General features: G+C 31.8%; 1 protein-coding gene across 6 annotated transcripts in view; it reads right to left on the reverse strand.

Moving 5' to 3' along the window:
* Positions 1–16954, reverse strand: part of LOC106065960 (voltage-dependent calcium channel subunit alpha-2/delta-3-like) — a 49558-nt gene that overhangs the window by 25653 nt on the left and 6951 nt on the right. For 3 of the 6 annotated variants that reach the window (XM_056028717.1, XM_056028722.1, XM_056028721.1), the window contains exons 2-10: positions 12996–13232; positions 12681–12830; positions 11732–11880; positions 10914–11066; positions 7384–7548; positions 7124–7252; positions 5638–5766; positions 5178–5299; positions 4909–5012 (exon numbers count right to left, since the gene is read on the reverse strand). In XM_056028717.1, coding sequence (XP_055884692.1) covers positions 4909–5012; positions 5178–5299; positions 5638–5766; positions 7124–7252; positions 7384–7548; positions 10914–11066; positions 11732–11880; positions 12681–12830; positions 12996–13151 — 1257 coding nt within the window. In that variant the 5' untranslated portion in view covers positions 13152–13232. Of the gene's footprint in view, positions 1–4908; positions 5013–5177; positions 5300–5637; positions 5767–7123; positions 7253–7383; positions 7549–10913; positions 11067–11731; positions 11881–12680; positions 12831–12995; positions 13233–15414; positions 16950–16954 lie in introns of those variants that run through there. The other 3 variants (XM_056028718.1, XM_056028720.1, XM_056028719.1) reach the window with 3 other exon arrangements.

Consider the following 16954-nt stretch of genomic DNA (forward strand, 5'->3'; position numbering starts at 1 on the left):
GATTTAGGAAGAATATTTGAAACTAAAAGAAAACCTTACTTTAAGTACAAACAACAAGTTGGTTGATTTAGGAAGAATATTTCAAACTAAAAGAAAACCTTACTTTAAGTACAAACAACAAGTTGGTTGATTTAGGAAGAATATTTCAAACTAAAAGAAAACCTTACTTTAAGTACAAACAACAAGCTGGTTGATTTAGGAAGAATATTTGAAACTAAAAGAAAACCTTACTTTAAGTACAAACAACAAGTTGGTTGATTTAGGAAGAATATTTGAAACTAAAAGAAAACCTTACTTTAAGTACAAACAACAAGCTGGTTGATTTAGGAAGAATATTTGAAACTAAAAGAAAACCTTACTTTAAGTACAAACAACAAGTTGGTTGATTTAGGAAGAATATTTCAAACTAAAAGAAAACCTTACTTTAAGTACAAACAACAAGCTGGTTGATTTAGGAAGAATATTTGAAACTAAAAGAAAACCTTACTTTAAGTACAAACAACAAGCTGGTTGATTTAGGAAGAATATTTGAAACTAAAAGAAAACCTTACTTTAAATTAGGGGTGCACCGGATAGTCCCTCCGGCTCCGGCTTCTGCCGAATATCCGGCATTTTTTACTATCCGGTGCTATTCGGCTCCGGTCGGATATCACTACCGGATAGTAAAAAATACACCTATTTAATATGCATAAAGTGGACCTCGTTCCATTACTGTCTGTTATAGAATGTATTAATGCTTATATGAAAACAAAATAATGAGCTTTAAAATAGAGCCATTATGAATATGCACCAAACTTCGTTTATTATAAAGACAAGGCGTGTTAATAACTTAATATGAATAAAGATGAAACTTTACATCATAAATGCGCTTTACATACAGAGCAGCAATGGCTGGCACTTTTTTCAATTTGTCTTGACCTTTGAGTAAGTTAGTTAACATGTTAAAATGCTACATTCCTTGACTACGTCATGCTGACCAGACGTCTGTCTAGCTGTGCGGGTATATCTCCAGAGGTAGAGATGAACAACTCCCACCCCCTTTTATTTGTTTAGTCCATCACATTGAGTTTTTTATGGGTGGGTAACCACAAGTTAAATACGATGGACGTAGGTTTAATGTCAGCGTATTGACACTCTCTAGTGGTCACACCTTTCGAGGGAACTGAGTTTGTTTACTTAGTAGTTAATCTTTATTAGGGGGAGTAGGGGCTGGACTACAAGAGCCACACCTCTAATGTAACCAGGTATATTTCTAGATGAACAACTCCCTTCCCCTTTTATTTGTTTAGCCCATCACATTGAGTTCATTGATTGACAGGTGACCCCAAGTCAGATACGATGGACGTAAGCACTCTCTAGAGGTCACACGAGGGAACTAGGTTTGTTATTGGGGGGGGGGGGGGGGGGTGGACTAGACTTTACATTATAAATTCGTATTACATACGTAGCAGCGATGTCTGGCACATTTTAAAAGCTTGTCTTGACCTTTGAGTGGTCTTGTAAACACGTAATATTTCTTAACTACGTCACGCTGATAATCTGTCTAGATGTGCGGGTATATCTCCAGAGGTAGAGATGAGCACCCCCACCTCCTTTTGTTTGTTTAGTCCATAAAATTGAGTTCACGGATAGGCAGCTGACCACATTAAGCCAGATGTCAACGTGTTGACACTTTCTAGAGGTCACATCTTATGAGGGAACTGAGTTTGTTTACTTGGAGTAGAATTTTTATTAGGGGCGGGACTACAAGCCAAATCTCTATAAGGTTAATCTGGTATGAGTTTGTTTATTATGAGATTGTCAATCAAGGGTCTGGACCACAAACCAAATTGTTAAGACATATTGACACTGTCTAGAGGTCACTAGATGGTGACACTAAGTTTGTTTACTTGAAGAGAAATGTCAATTAGGGCGCTGAACTACAGGACACACCCCTACAAGTATTTTGTTACACAAGCCACGGGTATAAAAGTAGCTTTGCAAGGGCATTTAGTAAATTAAATAGTAATAATAATGGCTGATAAAAAGTCATCACTTATATGGCGTTACTTTAATGTCAAAACAATGGACAACTTTAAAGTAGTTTGCAATGCTTGTAAAATAGTAATGTCACGTGGTAAACCAGGCAAACCTAAAGACTTCTCAACCACCACTATGATTAGTCATCTACGCTCGAAACACCCAGACTTATTCAACGAAATGACTGCATTGAAATCAGCATCAAGTAATATCACTGCCTGTGCCAGTACGTCTACGAGCTCCAGTGATTCGTCAAGCCTCACACACAAGCAGCAACCAGGGATTAAAGAGGTCTTAGACAAAGCTAAATTGTGGGATATTAATAGTGATAATGCTAAACGCATTCACTTGGCCATAGCAAAGATGATTGCAACTGACATGGAACCTTACCAAGTAGTTGAGAAGCCTGGATTTATTGGACTTTTCAAAGTACTGGAGAAAAGATACACTGTGCCTAGTCGCAAATATTTTACAGAACGTGTTATTCCAGATATCTACGACAATATTTCCTCAAAGCTTCGTGAAATGCTATCTGATGCTAAAAGCACCGCTTTCTCAACGGTCACTTGGACAGCTGATAATACCACCGAATCATATTTTGGTTTAACTGCCCATTGGTTGAATGAGTCATTTGACCGAAGCAGCTATGTTTTGCATTGTACAAAATTTAATGGCCATCATACGGCTGCAAATTTGCTGTACTTAAGATATTTACTAAGCCATTATCTGTATTAGATACAAACCAGAAGCGGTTTGTGGCCTTTAAAACACGAGCCTAATGACAAGTTGATGGTGTCAAATACATGAACACAAACATCTACCCACTATACAACTTAGATTGTACTTAAGAAAGATTTACGCTATAAAACCAAGAGTGAACTTTACCTTTGAAAGATTTACATTAGTTACATATATATGTTTATATATTCTGCATGAGTTATCCCACATTCTACCTTACAATACATACGCACACACCATCTCATGTTACAAAGATTAGTTTATGATAAGCATATCTGTAAAAAAAAATGCTGTTCATTTTAATTTATCAATCAGTGATAGAGTTTAAAGTAAGAAAGTAAATAACAAAATAATATGAATATAGGTATGTTATATAGAAGATTTGCAAAAACTTCAGTAAAACGAGCTGTTTGAGTCATGAAGGTATCCGGCTCCGGCTCCGGCCGAATATCTAATTGTACTATCCGGTTATATCCGGCTCCGGCCGGATATCAAAAAGTACTATCCGGTGCACCCCTACTTTAAATACAAACAACAAGTTGGTTGATTTAGGAAGAATATTTGAAACTAAAAGAAAACCTTACTTTAAGTACAAACAACAAGCTGGTTGATTTAGGAAGAATATTTCAAACTAAAAGAAAACCTTACTTTAAGTACAAACAACAAGCTGGTTGATTTAGGAAGAATATTTGAAACTAAAAGAAAACCTTACTTTAAGTACAAACAACAAGTTGGTTGATTTAGGAAGAATATTTGAAACTAAAAGAAAACCTTACTTTAAGTACAAACAACAAGTTGGTTGATTTAGGAAGAATATTTCAAACTAAAAGAAAACCTTACTTTAAGTACAAACAACAAGCTGGTTGATTTAGGAAGAATATTTGAAACTAAAAGAAAACCTTACTTTAAGTACAAACAACAAGTTGGTTGATTTAGGAAGAATATTTGAAACTAAAAGAAAACCTTACTTTAAGTACAAACAACAAGTTGGTTGATTTAGGAAGAATATTTCAAACTAAAAGAAAACCTTACTTTAAGTACAAACAACAAGCTGGTTGATTTAGGAAGAATATTTGAAACTAAAAGAAAACCTTACTTTAAGTACAAACAACAAGTTGGTTGATTTAGGAAGAATATTTGAAACTAAAAGAAAACCTTACTTTAAGTACAAACAACAAGTTGGTTGATTTAGGAAGAATATTTGAAACTAAAAGAAAACCTTACTTTAAGTACAAACAACAAGCTGGTTGATTTAGGAAGAATATTTGAAACTAAAAGAAAACCTTACTTTAAGTACAAACAACAAGTTGGTTGATTTAGGAAGAATATTTCAAACTAAAAGAAAACCTTACTTTAAGTACAAACAACAAGTTGGTTGATTTAGGAAGAATATTTCAAACTAAAAGAAAACCTTACTTTAAGTACAAACAACAAGCTGGTTGATTTAGGAAGAATATTTGAAACTAAAAGAAAACCTTACTTTAAGTACAAACAACAAGTTGGTTGATTTAGGAAGAATATTTGAAACTAAAAGAAAACCTTACTTTAAGTACAAACAACAAGCTGGTTGATTTAGGAAGAATATTTGAAACTAAAAGAAAACCTTACTTTAAGTACAAACAACAAGTTGGTTGATTTAGGAAGAATATTTCAAACTAAAAGAAAACCTTACTTTAAGTACAAACAACAAGCTGGTTGATTTAGGAAGAATATTTCAAACTAAAAGAAAACCTTACTTTAAGTACAAACAACAAGCTGGTTGATTTAGGAAGAATATTTGAAACTAAAAGAAAACCTTACTTTAAGTACAAACAACAAGCTGGTTGATTTAGGAAGAATATTTGAAACTAGTGCTGCCCAAACTGTTCTGACGTGTGGGAATTATTCATTTACAACACAGGCCATATCACCCCTAGAATCATTAGGTCCAATGGAACCAATCCTCTATCACTTCATTATAATTGATGGACAGAGGTTTTGAGTGCTGGATATGGCTCGCAGACTGAAGTTTGGACATCACTGTTTTGAACTATTTCACATGAATTAATAAGAAGTAAAGAAAAAAAATAATTCCAGTAACAAAAATTATCTCCGCCAAATATTCATATATTTTGTCTACAGTTTTGTAAATGTATTTTTCTTTATACTTACATTTGGTAACAAATATTTATTTTTTTCCATAGCAACATTATAAACAGAAGTAAAATTGTATTTGCAGATTGGTCCTGGCACATATCCACTTCTTGTATAGTAACCTGTGAGCATGCATAGATGAATATTCTATCAATAAAATTTTTAAATGTTTCTACAAAATGTGTATAAGAAATAACAAAGAAATAAAAATTTTATCTTGTGTATAAACTGTCTCTAAAAAAAAAAGTCAATCTAATAAGATTTTTAAAAACTAAGAGTCTACATACCAGGACCACATCTAACATCTTCACCATCAGTATCTTTACCATCTGTAGCAAAAACAATAATAGACTGGCAGCCAGTCCTTGGAACACTTCGCAGAAGACTGAATGCTCTGTCAAATCCTTTCCTATAAAATTACAATATAACAAGAACTTGATAAAATCATAAATAAAAAGTTTGTGGCAGTTTTAATAAATGTGAAGCAGTCTGACAAAACCAGCTACAAAGAGAAAAATAAATTAGTAAAAAAAAAATCTTTAAAAAAGACTGAATAATTTCAATTACATTGTACTACATAAAAACTGTCATAACTTGGCCATGAATGACCTTATTTTTTTATTAAAAAATAATGACTAGAATGGAAAAAGCTCAAAGAAAATTATATCAGTGCTTTTTTTTTTTTTTTTTACTAAGTGATTGGTTTTATCATAATCACGAGACACAATTTCTCTTTTATTTAATTACTCTAATTCAGTGGTTCCTCCTGCTTTCAGTTTCTCAATTTTTTCAATCAGATCCTTTCTAAAAGCATTGGTTCCCTGTACCATCCTCTGTTCCTGACAGCTCAAAACTTGAGTATCATAATAATGCCACCTGTAGAAAGAAATAAGCTTATGATATAGCACTGCAGCATTATGACATCATACACTTTCAGCCCTGGAGTAGCTTTAAAAAGTCCATGGTATTATGTGGGAGTCCCTACTCTCACTAACTACTGCTTTTAAACTCAATACAATGAAATAACTGTTTAAGTAATTACAAATTAAAATAATCATAACCTTGTGACAATGCTTGTTTTAGTTCAACTAATACTAAATAAACAAGTTCAAGTTTTCAGATTATCTCTTTAGAAGTAGGCCTATAAGTATATTGAAAGATTTAAAAGTTGTCAAGTGTAATTTTTATTTGAAACAACTTAATGATAAATGCATTAGGTTTACCTTCATACACACACATTAATTCCAATCTTAAATAATGACTTGATCTTGAATGTAACCAGTCTATTACCAATAGATGTCAAGATTTATTTAACAAAAAAAAAACAACAACTTTATTCTGCTCCTGTCATAGATTTTTTTCTCTACACTTCCCTTCCCTAAAAGCCTGAGTTGCAATGAATAAAGAAACTAAACAGTAAGGCAGTTGGAGGTCATGTGACATAGTCACTCAATAACAGCTTTACCTCTCTTCTACCAAGCTAGTACCTCTCATGAGAAGTTTGGACAGTCAAGTTTTCTTTCTCTCTACTCTAATTGTTTTTTCTCTACTCGTAACCTTGGACTTTAAGCGCCTTGTATTTTTATTTCGATTAGTTCACTACCTCATAGTACAGTGATGTTTAGTGGACATTCTTTGTTCATGAGACAGTTCACCCTCTAAAGTTGGTTGAAACAAACATGTGTTTGTTTCGTACAAGATTCTTAATTTTGTGAAACGAGTGGGCAGCTTTAGTACTATTTTCTTGGACTTAATATTTCTGTAGGATTTTTGGACCCCTGTTTAGGGGTACCAGTGTTGTTTTTTTTATTACCTATTGCCAGTGTTGGAGTTGTGTTACTGTGAGCTCAATTGTGGTTGATGGAGGATACTTATTAGTCTTAGAGTTGTAGTATGATTGGATGGTTAAATCGCAAGATGTGAATTGGTTGTAACAATCTTTGTTATTTATTAAGATTTGCTGACATCACCATTAGTTTTTTTAATTAGTCATTATCATCGTCTACATAAACTGTAAATACCCAGTGTAGTAAACAATTTATCTGTACATTAAATGAGTTTTCAAGTCATTGCAATGATATTCATTTTACAAGGCTTAAAAACAAACCCTGACAGTACTCTTTGAGTAAATGAATACCTGCAATGGTTAGAATTGGTTCCTATTGTGTCCTATTCAATTATTATCTAGAAAGTTAAACATATGTGTGAATTATGAAAATATCTCAAGACTTACTTGCCAACTTCATTCCAATGGCTGTTTCTGGCACAAATAACGTTAACATAATCTTGTTTAGTCAGTGTATTTATTACAGTCTTAGCAACAGCCTTAGCAATGGAAAACTTTTCACCCTTCATTGACAAGCTGTTCAAAACAAAGAAAATACATAAATTTAACCATAATTTTAAAATACAAGCAAAACTAAAAGAAAAAAAATATTTTTAAAATATTTAAAAAATGAACAATGCAATAAAGACTATCAACCATGGAGTTACCTGCAGTCAAGTATAATGATAACATCTTTAGGGCCACTTGTTGCTTGGATGTACCAAGGTCGTACCCTTGGGTCATAATCATCATAAAACCCAGCAAAATTTGTAGACCACTCTCGACCAGGAAACAAACGTGTTACTCCAGTTACAGAACCAAAGTACTGCCACCTACACAAACAAAAATATGGAATGAGTTGCTGATCAATAATTTATCAACTCATATGCTTTATTATAATTTATCAACTCATATGCTTTAGAATTTAAACAGGGTTAGTAGCACTTTTCCATGACAAAATTTTAGGAGATTTTAGGAGTTTTTTTAAGGATGAAATGTGTGTGTGTGTTTCCTATTCGTTTGTGTGATACAAAGTAAAGCATACACAAAACTAAGCATTTATCAAATCAATTATTGTTATTTGATTTTAAAAATAATAAATATCTTGCCAATATGCCACAGAAACAATGTTATCAGCTGTGGTATGTCCACAGAAAATGTAATGAAAGTTATCTTTTAATGTAGTAACAACTTGACTGTCATCCCAAAACCTCATACAACCATTTTTTTTTCAAAGATTTATTTAAAAACATTACAAATAAGAAACATTCTTAGAGATGCCTTATTCATGATGTATATTCTCTGTAATGGAAATGTACATTTTTAGTTCCTATGTGTATCTTATAGATACTAGAGTCATGGTGTGCATTTGAGGTAATGTTTTATTCTTCTATTAGTTAACTTAAATCCTTTTCATAAACAGAGCCAGTAATATATAGGGCAATATTGGCCTATTTGAATGTTGACATTTGCTTACTAAAAAATGGCTTTTTGGATTGGAAAAAGGGGGGGGGGAGTAGACCTATTCGCGTTTTTCTTCCTAGCAGAATCTTTTTCAACCATATAGTTTCCCTGGCTTTTACGAGTGAAATAATTTTTACGGACTTTTCACAGCTGTATGCGAAATATTTTCGTTAAATCTACAGTAGATCTAGACTCTTGATCTAAGTCATTGAAATTCAGGGCTGTGAGAGAAATATCTTCACTATATATATTCAAGTGATTTAGCGTAAATCTAGAGTCTGACTCTAGATCAAAGTCACGAAAATTCGCGGACTTTTCACTGCTGTGTGAATATTATCTTCACTAAATTTACAGAAGATCTAGACTCTAACGCTAATTCGCTAAAATTAGCGGACTTTAAGTCACTAAATTTTGCGGACTTTTCACGGCTGTGTGAGAATTATCTTCACTAGATTTTAGTGATTTAGAGTAAATCTAGAGTCTAGATATAAGTCACTAAAATTCGCGGCTGTGAGCGAATTATCTTCACTGAATATACCGTAGATCTAGAGTCTAGATCTAAGTCACTAAAATTTGCGGACTTTTCGCGGCAGTATGCGAATTATCTTCACTGGATATACCGTAGGTCTAGAGTCTAGATCTAATAAGTCACTAAATTTGCGGGCTTTTCACTTCTTTGTGCTAATTATCTGGCGTAAATCTAGAATCTAGTGTATTTCTAGAGTAATCTAGACATTAGATGTATCGAGATCATTAAATTGACTAAAATTCACGGAGTTTTCAGGTTAGGTGCGAATTATCTTCACTAGATCTAACTTAGGTCTAAATCTAAATCTAGATACTATTACAGTTACTAGATACTAGCTAGATCTAGAAGATTTACCGACTTTTCACGCGAAGTCACTCTTACTAGTCTTACACTTACAACAAGAAGATTTTAGGTGAGGGAGAGCCCGGAGGGGTGTAGCCTACAAATTAGTCTGGTAATCGATCTAATTATAGACAATAGTCACTATAGACTAGATCTAGCGCGTCTTTAGTGGTAACAATAAATGGAAACAAACATTTCTATGCTGACTTCAGAAAAATACTGCCAGGTGAAATGCTTGCTTGGGCCAAGGCCATCTAAGCATCTTCAATCACGAGGTCGCGCTTCACAAGTATGTCGAAAGGCGGTGTAGACGCGTCACTGGTCAGCTCATTAACAAAGCCAGCCCGTAAGGTCATGCGATCAGAAAGCCTAGTTACGCTGTTGCTGTTTTTTCCACCCACATTTTTAGCAAGAAATAATCAAAATTATATTTAAAAAAAATTATTGGGTAAAAATTTTAGGAGAGTGGGCAAAATTTTAGGAGACTTTCGGCAATTTTTAGGATAATTTTAGGATTTTAGGAGACTTTTCATTTTTTAGGAGATTTTAGGAGTTTTTAGGAGCGCTACGAACCCTGTTTAAATATGGTTTGTTATAAATATTTCTTAAGAAGAGTTGAAATTTAACTTCATTTCTTTATCAATAATACATTCTATTAACTAAAATTAATGAAGTATTTAATAATTGTCAAATTATTTTTGTAATTTGTACTATTAAGTTTTTTTAATATGTCATTAATTCCAACAAGCTCCTAATGATTACAAATCCTACATACTGCCTACAAAATTCTGCACATGTATGCTAGGGCATCATCAGGAGGGCATAATGATTCTGATCACATGGTGTATGCTTACATTAAATGTTTACTACTTTTTAAAATTGTTATTTTCTATTTGAAAAAGAATCAAGCAAAATATAAAAAATACTTTTTTAAAAAACAAAGCTTAAAGGAGACTGCTACAAACCATTGTTTTTAAATTTTTTGTTTTTTTTTTCCTGATTAATTTTGTGTGTGTATATTCTATATATAAACAAAGTTAATTAATTATGACTAATTGATAAAAATAATTGGTCAATTCTATTGATTCAAGTTTTGTTAGGTGCAATGAATAATTGTGTAAAGTTTCATCTTATCCAAAAATATGGCAGAAATAATGTGTACAAAATGTGTACCAGACAGACAGAGCAAGTTGATATAAACTTTGTGAAAAGGAAACTTTCCCTTTCATATCAGAATCCATATTAAGGCTGTCACACTCCAGGTTTTTAATAATTCTAGGGTCTAAAATTCCAGGCTACTTATGTGAACCAAAAAATCTTTTACTGAGGTTTGTCATTTGAATAACAGGATAACTTTAAAAAAGCACAGTCTACATTCAAATAAAACACAAATAAAAAAATATTTTTTCTACAGATCATATTCAGTGTCAATTTGTTTTTTATATTTTTCTATGTTTAATGAAGAAAGAATTTATATTCATTTTAGAAATATATTTAATTTCCTAAAAGTTGTAGCACTTTCTACAACACTACCCTTCATGAAAAATTTCATGAACAATAAGATAACCTAAAGGAAAGGAAATATTTATCATCCAAAAGAGCCATTTTTGTCACAACTAAGACTTTGCCCCTGATTTTTTAATGTTTTTGGTGTCTATGGCTGTGATAAATTGTTTTATAAAAGATAAAACATCTATTGAAGGTTGGCATTTACCAGGTTTCCAGGCAATGTGGCAACACTACATGATGCAAATAATCAAAATCCCATCTGTTTTCATGGCCAATGGTTAATGAGGATATCATGTGGTGAGAATAATTAGCTGCTTCTAATTTCAGAATCCTGGTGAGTCAAGAATATTTTACCTCAATAGTGGATCCTTGTCAGCATTCTGTAAAAATGTTTCCTCCAGATTCTTTGTAAACAAGACAGTATCAATAACAAAAGGATCATCTCGGGGTACTTCATCAGCAATTTTTACAGTTGAATTGAGTTTGCTTACTTTTTGTCTAAAGTAACTGAAAAGACACAAAAAAAATTAAAATTGAAACACAAAAATAATCTCTCAAGAATTTTAAAAAGCAAGATCTTAAAACAAAGGTATGATAAATTGATTCTTATTGCATCCAATCAGCATTGGAGCAGTGACTACATTGTAAAAAGGCTTAAATAGACATATTTTTTGTTGCACTCTGCTGCCTGTCTTGTCATTAATGTAAAACTAAAATTGAGGTCAGAAACCTTGGACAATAATAGAACAAAGTTCTATTCATTTTTTTTTTAAGTTTTTGAACAAACTAAAACCTGTTGTGGTGAAGAAATGATATTAGATTCAAATCTTCACAATTATATCAACAATCCAAAGCACAGGCCTATAATCTTCAAGTCTAAATTTATTTATTTAGCTCTGAAAAATTGCAAGTCCTAATGTCTATATTATGTGTTTCAGTCTTGCAATCAGTCTATCAATCTACTTGCCACATCTCATAGTTTGTAAGAAATTTAGAAACATTTTTGTTGAGCTATGAGCTAGAGCTTAAAAAAAAAACAAATGTATATCTCACAGACAGAAGAAGAATAAAAAAAAAAAAAGATAACATTATGCCGAATAGTGTAAAAAAATGGATCGAGGTAAGCTAATATCATCTATGAAATAAATGCATTTGAGAAGTTAAGTACTTACGGGCTAAACATCAAATCTTTTGGTAATTTATCAGGAATATCTGATTCATAATACAAATCTGCTGGCAGCTCGTTTAACGTTCGTGCAGTTGTTGTATCATTGGCCAAATAATATTCATCATAGAGTAGCCTCACTTTTTCAACAAGAGCCTTTGATAAAAAATTTCTTTTAAAGAAAAATCTTTACAAAGAATTATGATAGTTCAATGAATTAATGAGCAAACAATTTAAAATGGTGCAAAACATTTTGTATTCATTGTGGTCTGCTGACAACCAAACCTAGTGTTTTTGTTTTCCATTATTTTACTTTTGGGTTATTAAGGGTGTTAGTGGTGATCAGTGATGTGAACAACAGTCTGGATTTAACTTTTTATTCAAGTATAACTAGCTGGTCAGTCATAAAACATCCTCTTTTAACGATATTTTCAGAATAGTGGAACTTTCTGTTTCAACGGCACAATGGACCATTACTAAGTATTAAATAAAAAACTGATGTTACTATTGTAATCTTGCTGTATCTCTAATATTTTAGAATCAATGAATAACATCCCCTTCACCCGCCACATGCAGACTGGTCAAAATAATAATATAACTTTTTATGTGTGAAAAACTGGACTCTGATGTGTGGAGAAGAACAGAGAGAAACATAAATAAGCTACTGAACTATGTAGGTGATGGTATTTATGAAAGAATGGAAGGAAATACAGAGCCTATTCATCATCAATTAGATTTATTATGTGAATTCTTTTGATTATATTTTTCAGTTATCTATTTTATTGGACTATCATTTGATTTATACTGGACTCAAATAGAAGATTGTACATCATGTTAAGACAGTTGTATCCTAAGATAACAGAGACCAATAATTGATAGGTCATTGTGAACCCTCTAACATAGCAAATAACAAACTACTTTTAATAACATAATATTCTCCACATTCTTTACATTACCATGGCTGCAGATGTTTTCTTTCTAAAATATTCACTGAGGGTATCATTGACAAGCTTCACAAGTTCACTGCCATTCTTTTTTTCAGAAAGATAAGTAGCTTCATCAAAAAATGACTGGGTCATGTCTCTTTTAATTCCATCATTGGCAAGCTAAAATATAGTACACAAAAGTAAAATTCTTCTGTATATTATTAATTTAATTTTTAAAATGCTGTTTACAAACATAATCCAGGCTCAAAGTGCTATAAATACATAACAGACACACAAAAAAAGAGCTAAAAAGGAAAATAATCTAAATATTTCTGACCTTATTACCTGCAAAAGATAATTTTGTATCAACATAGCCCAGTTTTGAACATCACCAGCTAAGGAACCTATCTCATGCCTTTCTTCCCCTGGAAGTGATGCCACTGGACAATACATAGGCAGGAACGACCCATAGAAGACTAAAATCTGGACCATCCAAAACATTTCTTTTTTTTTTCTTTTTTGGCATTTAAAGCATATCAAATATGTTTTCAGCGCTAGTAGATTTAATCATTTCCTGCAGATCTAGAGAAAGCATCAAAGATAATTTAATAATAATTAATATAATAATAATAATAATTATTATCCATAGGAATTTTGACTAACAATTTGTACATTACAAAAAACAAAACATTATTACAATTACTTAAGAAAACAAAATATACATTCACACCAGATCCACTGAAAAGTTACATAATAAATGTTTGTATCAGTTAAATTGCATTTAATAATTTGATTGCCAGGGGAACAAAGGAGTTTTTGTGTCTGTCTTTGCTATCTGTGTCTTGTATCTCCTTTGTGATCATAAAATCACAAAATTCTTAACCAAAGGGTGTTTTTTTATTTCTAAAAATATTTTTAGCTTTCTTATGAATGTTTTTCTCTTGTCAAATGGTTGTCCAAAGGGGGGTTTGTTTTTTACCAATGACCTTACCAGTAGCATTAAGGATTTTATTAATTTTATTTTTAATGTTCAGATTGCCATACCAGGCAATGATATTCAAACTTAAAATACTGTAGATATGAGCATGATAAATTGTTGCCAAGGCCTTTTCGATAACACTAGTAACACTAAAGCAGGACATTTTTCTTAGTAATCATAATCTTTGTTGCCCTTTTTTTGCTGATTATCAGTATTTGCTGTTAAATGGTGTATGGGCCCTGGACTATTGTTTTGTTATCTTGATGGTCCTGGGTTCATACCCTTCCCGCTGCTATCCCTCGTCGTCCTGCGGGATGTTTGGGCTAGGATGTAGATTATCTTCAATTCTTAAGGAACATCAGAAACAATGAAACATGTTATTGTTAAACATAAAACAAACTCAACAGAGTTGCATGAGTTATCTTTACTTTAATTAATAACTAAACTTAATAATCATTATATATTTATATAGACATAGACTATTATATAGATTATTAATTATAATACACGATACTATTACTAGATATAGATTTTATACTGATTACTAGATATAGAATCTTATCTAGATCCACTAATATAGCCATGCTGACTATAGTACTTAAAGTACTATAGACTCACTATAGTGTGACTATAGTCAATAGTTTTAATAGTAAGTAAATTGCTATCTTATCTTCTTATCTTAAATAATACAGACATTACTTCAAAAAAGAAGATGATTACGTCCTACAAGTCATGCATTCAGTCATGCATTTTAACCAATGACTTAAATTCTGTCAAGTCACTGGTTTTCCGGGTCAGCTCAGGCAACCCATTCCATGCTCTAATAGCACTAGGGAAGAAGGAGTATTTGTACAAATTTGTCCTAGCATATGGGACGAGGAATGTGCCTTTATCTTTGTCTTTCTGAGAATTTTATTAAATTTTGTTTTTGTATTTGAAGATTATGGTTCAGTGTTTTATGTATAATTGCTACTTTACTTTTGAGTCTTCTGTCCTGAAGGCTTTCTAAATTTAGTGATTTTACTAAAGGTGTTACTCTAGTCAAATGTGAATATTAGTTTTTTAATGTTTTCTTGAGTTGAGGGGTCCCAAACAGAGGATGTATATTCCATTATTGGCCTAACCAAGGTTAAATAACATTTAATTTTAGTTTTATGTTTTTATTAGATTTTTATAGAAATTTCTTTTAATAAACTCTAATGCTTTGTTTTATTTTTTTATAGTTTCATCAATATGGGGATTCCATGACAGTTTTTCATTTATTATTATAACACCTAGGTATTTGTGTTTTTAGTCTGTCGTTACTGGTTTACCATGAATAAGATAAGTGGAATTAATATGTTTTAGTTTTTTTGTTACTCTTAATAACTGACATTTTTCGGGGTGGAAAGACATGCTCCAATTTGATTCTCATTCTTGTATCTTGTGTTGTTGTTTTTTTTATTTCATTATGCAATCATCTGCGAATAATCTGACTTTTGTTCCTGAACTAATGCTATTCGGTAAATCATTAATGTAAATTAAAAATAGTAGTGGACCTAAGACTGTGGTATGTAACGCCTGAGTTTATTAATGGTGTTGATTTAGAGCCATTTATTATTACAGTTTAAGTTTGTTCTCTCCCTATCAGAAAATCTTTAATACACTGATGCAATGGCAATGGACCATCAATGCCAAAATATTTTAATTTTTTTAAGCAAACTGTCTATGGTGGTGAACTTTGTCAAAAACTTTGGAAAAATCTAGATCTAGTAAGATAGCATCTATATAGATCTATTTGCTCACTGTTATCTAAACCTTTTGAAAAATCATCAATTCTTATCTTATCTTATAATATAATACAGACTTCAGATTACTTCAAAAAAGATGATTACGTGCAATTAGTCCTATTACTATTACATAGATGATAGTGATAGATCTAGTTCAAACTAGGGTAAAACTTTACATCGCAGGACCCTCATGAAGAATGTTACGCAAGTGGCAGCACCGCGCTGTCTATCGCTACGGTAATCAGGTCACAAGGTCACTACCGGCTATTATCATGTAGGCCTAATAGTTCGTGATAGATCTAGTCATTCGCTAATGATATGAAAACTCTGGATCTATATTATGTAATAAAAAAAATATTTAAAAGGCTATAAAAAATAAATAATGAGAATGAATTAATCTTTATTTTTTTAATTTGTTTTTTTTTTTTGTTTGTTTGTGTCACAAATGTATGGTACCGTTATCCTATATATGTACGGGTTATAGGCCTATATTTATATATTTTTGCTGACACTATTATTTTTTTTATTTGTAATGTTTTACAGACCTAAATTATTATTTTTTAATTTATTGATTTAATGTAATTTTACTTTAAAATTAAAGTAAACCATAGTCTATGAAGTAAACCAATCATATTGGGTTTCGTATATGTGCAACATATTCTTTATTTTATTTTATTATATTTATCTGAAATCCACGCATTTTCAATAACAGTAGCTAGATGGGTATACCGCTAGATGTTTATGAAGAGTAGTGTGTAGCCTAACATATGCTCGCCCCTCCTCCTTTCACATTCTGGACTTGGAACCAGACAACGGATGAGTTACCGGCATTTTAACTAAAATGTAACTGTTTTTGTTTTTTTTTTATATTTAAAGCCGGTAGAGGAGACATATGCTATACAATACAAAGGCTCAGTGCTGATGTAAATGAAATAAGTTGCAGTTGCATTTAAACCGTATAAACGAATATAGATATAAAAAAAAGAGATGAAAGCTAAGCCTAAACTAAAAGATGTTCAAATATAAGAATATTTGTGATTCAGTTCTAACGTGTGGCTCTCAAGCATAAAATTTAAGAAAGTAGGCCTACACTGGAGTCACAGTGGAAATAACACGCTAAAAATTTACCCCACAACTAAAAAAAATCCAGTTTCATTGAACAGTGGTCTTATTTCTGCCAGATCTCTACAAATCTTTTTTTTTTTTTATTATTTCAAGTTGTGAAATCCACCGTAAAACATACAACGCTCAAATATTAATTGTATAGAGGCTTTTGTGTAAAGAAAGATACATAGATTACTATGACCATGATGTCCACTTTTGTCTTCGGGAACCGATAATAAATGAGCGCTCGGTATTAATTTGGGATAGACATAGTTTCGAGCTACATCATTAGTTGTATGTATGAAGAATGATCTATTTAAACTATAGCGACTACTTTTATGTCCACATAGACTTCGCAAATGTCATAATTAAATTAAATACTTATTTCAGCTACACTAGAGTGAGACTAGAAGCAACTCTAAGGCTTTTACATAAAACCAGTGAAATGAATT

This window comes from Biomphalaria glabrata, chromosome 5 (genome assembly GCF_947242115.1).
Source record: "Biomphalaria glabrata chromosome 5, xgBioGlab47.1, whole genome shotgun sequence".
Classification (NCBI taxonomy): Eukaryota; Metazoa; Mollusca; class Gastropoda; family Planorbidae; genus Biomphalaria; species Biomphalaria glabrata.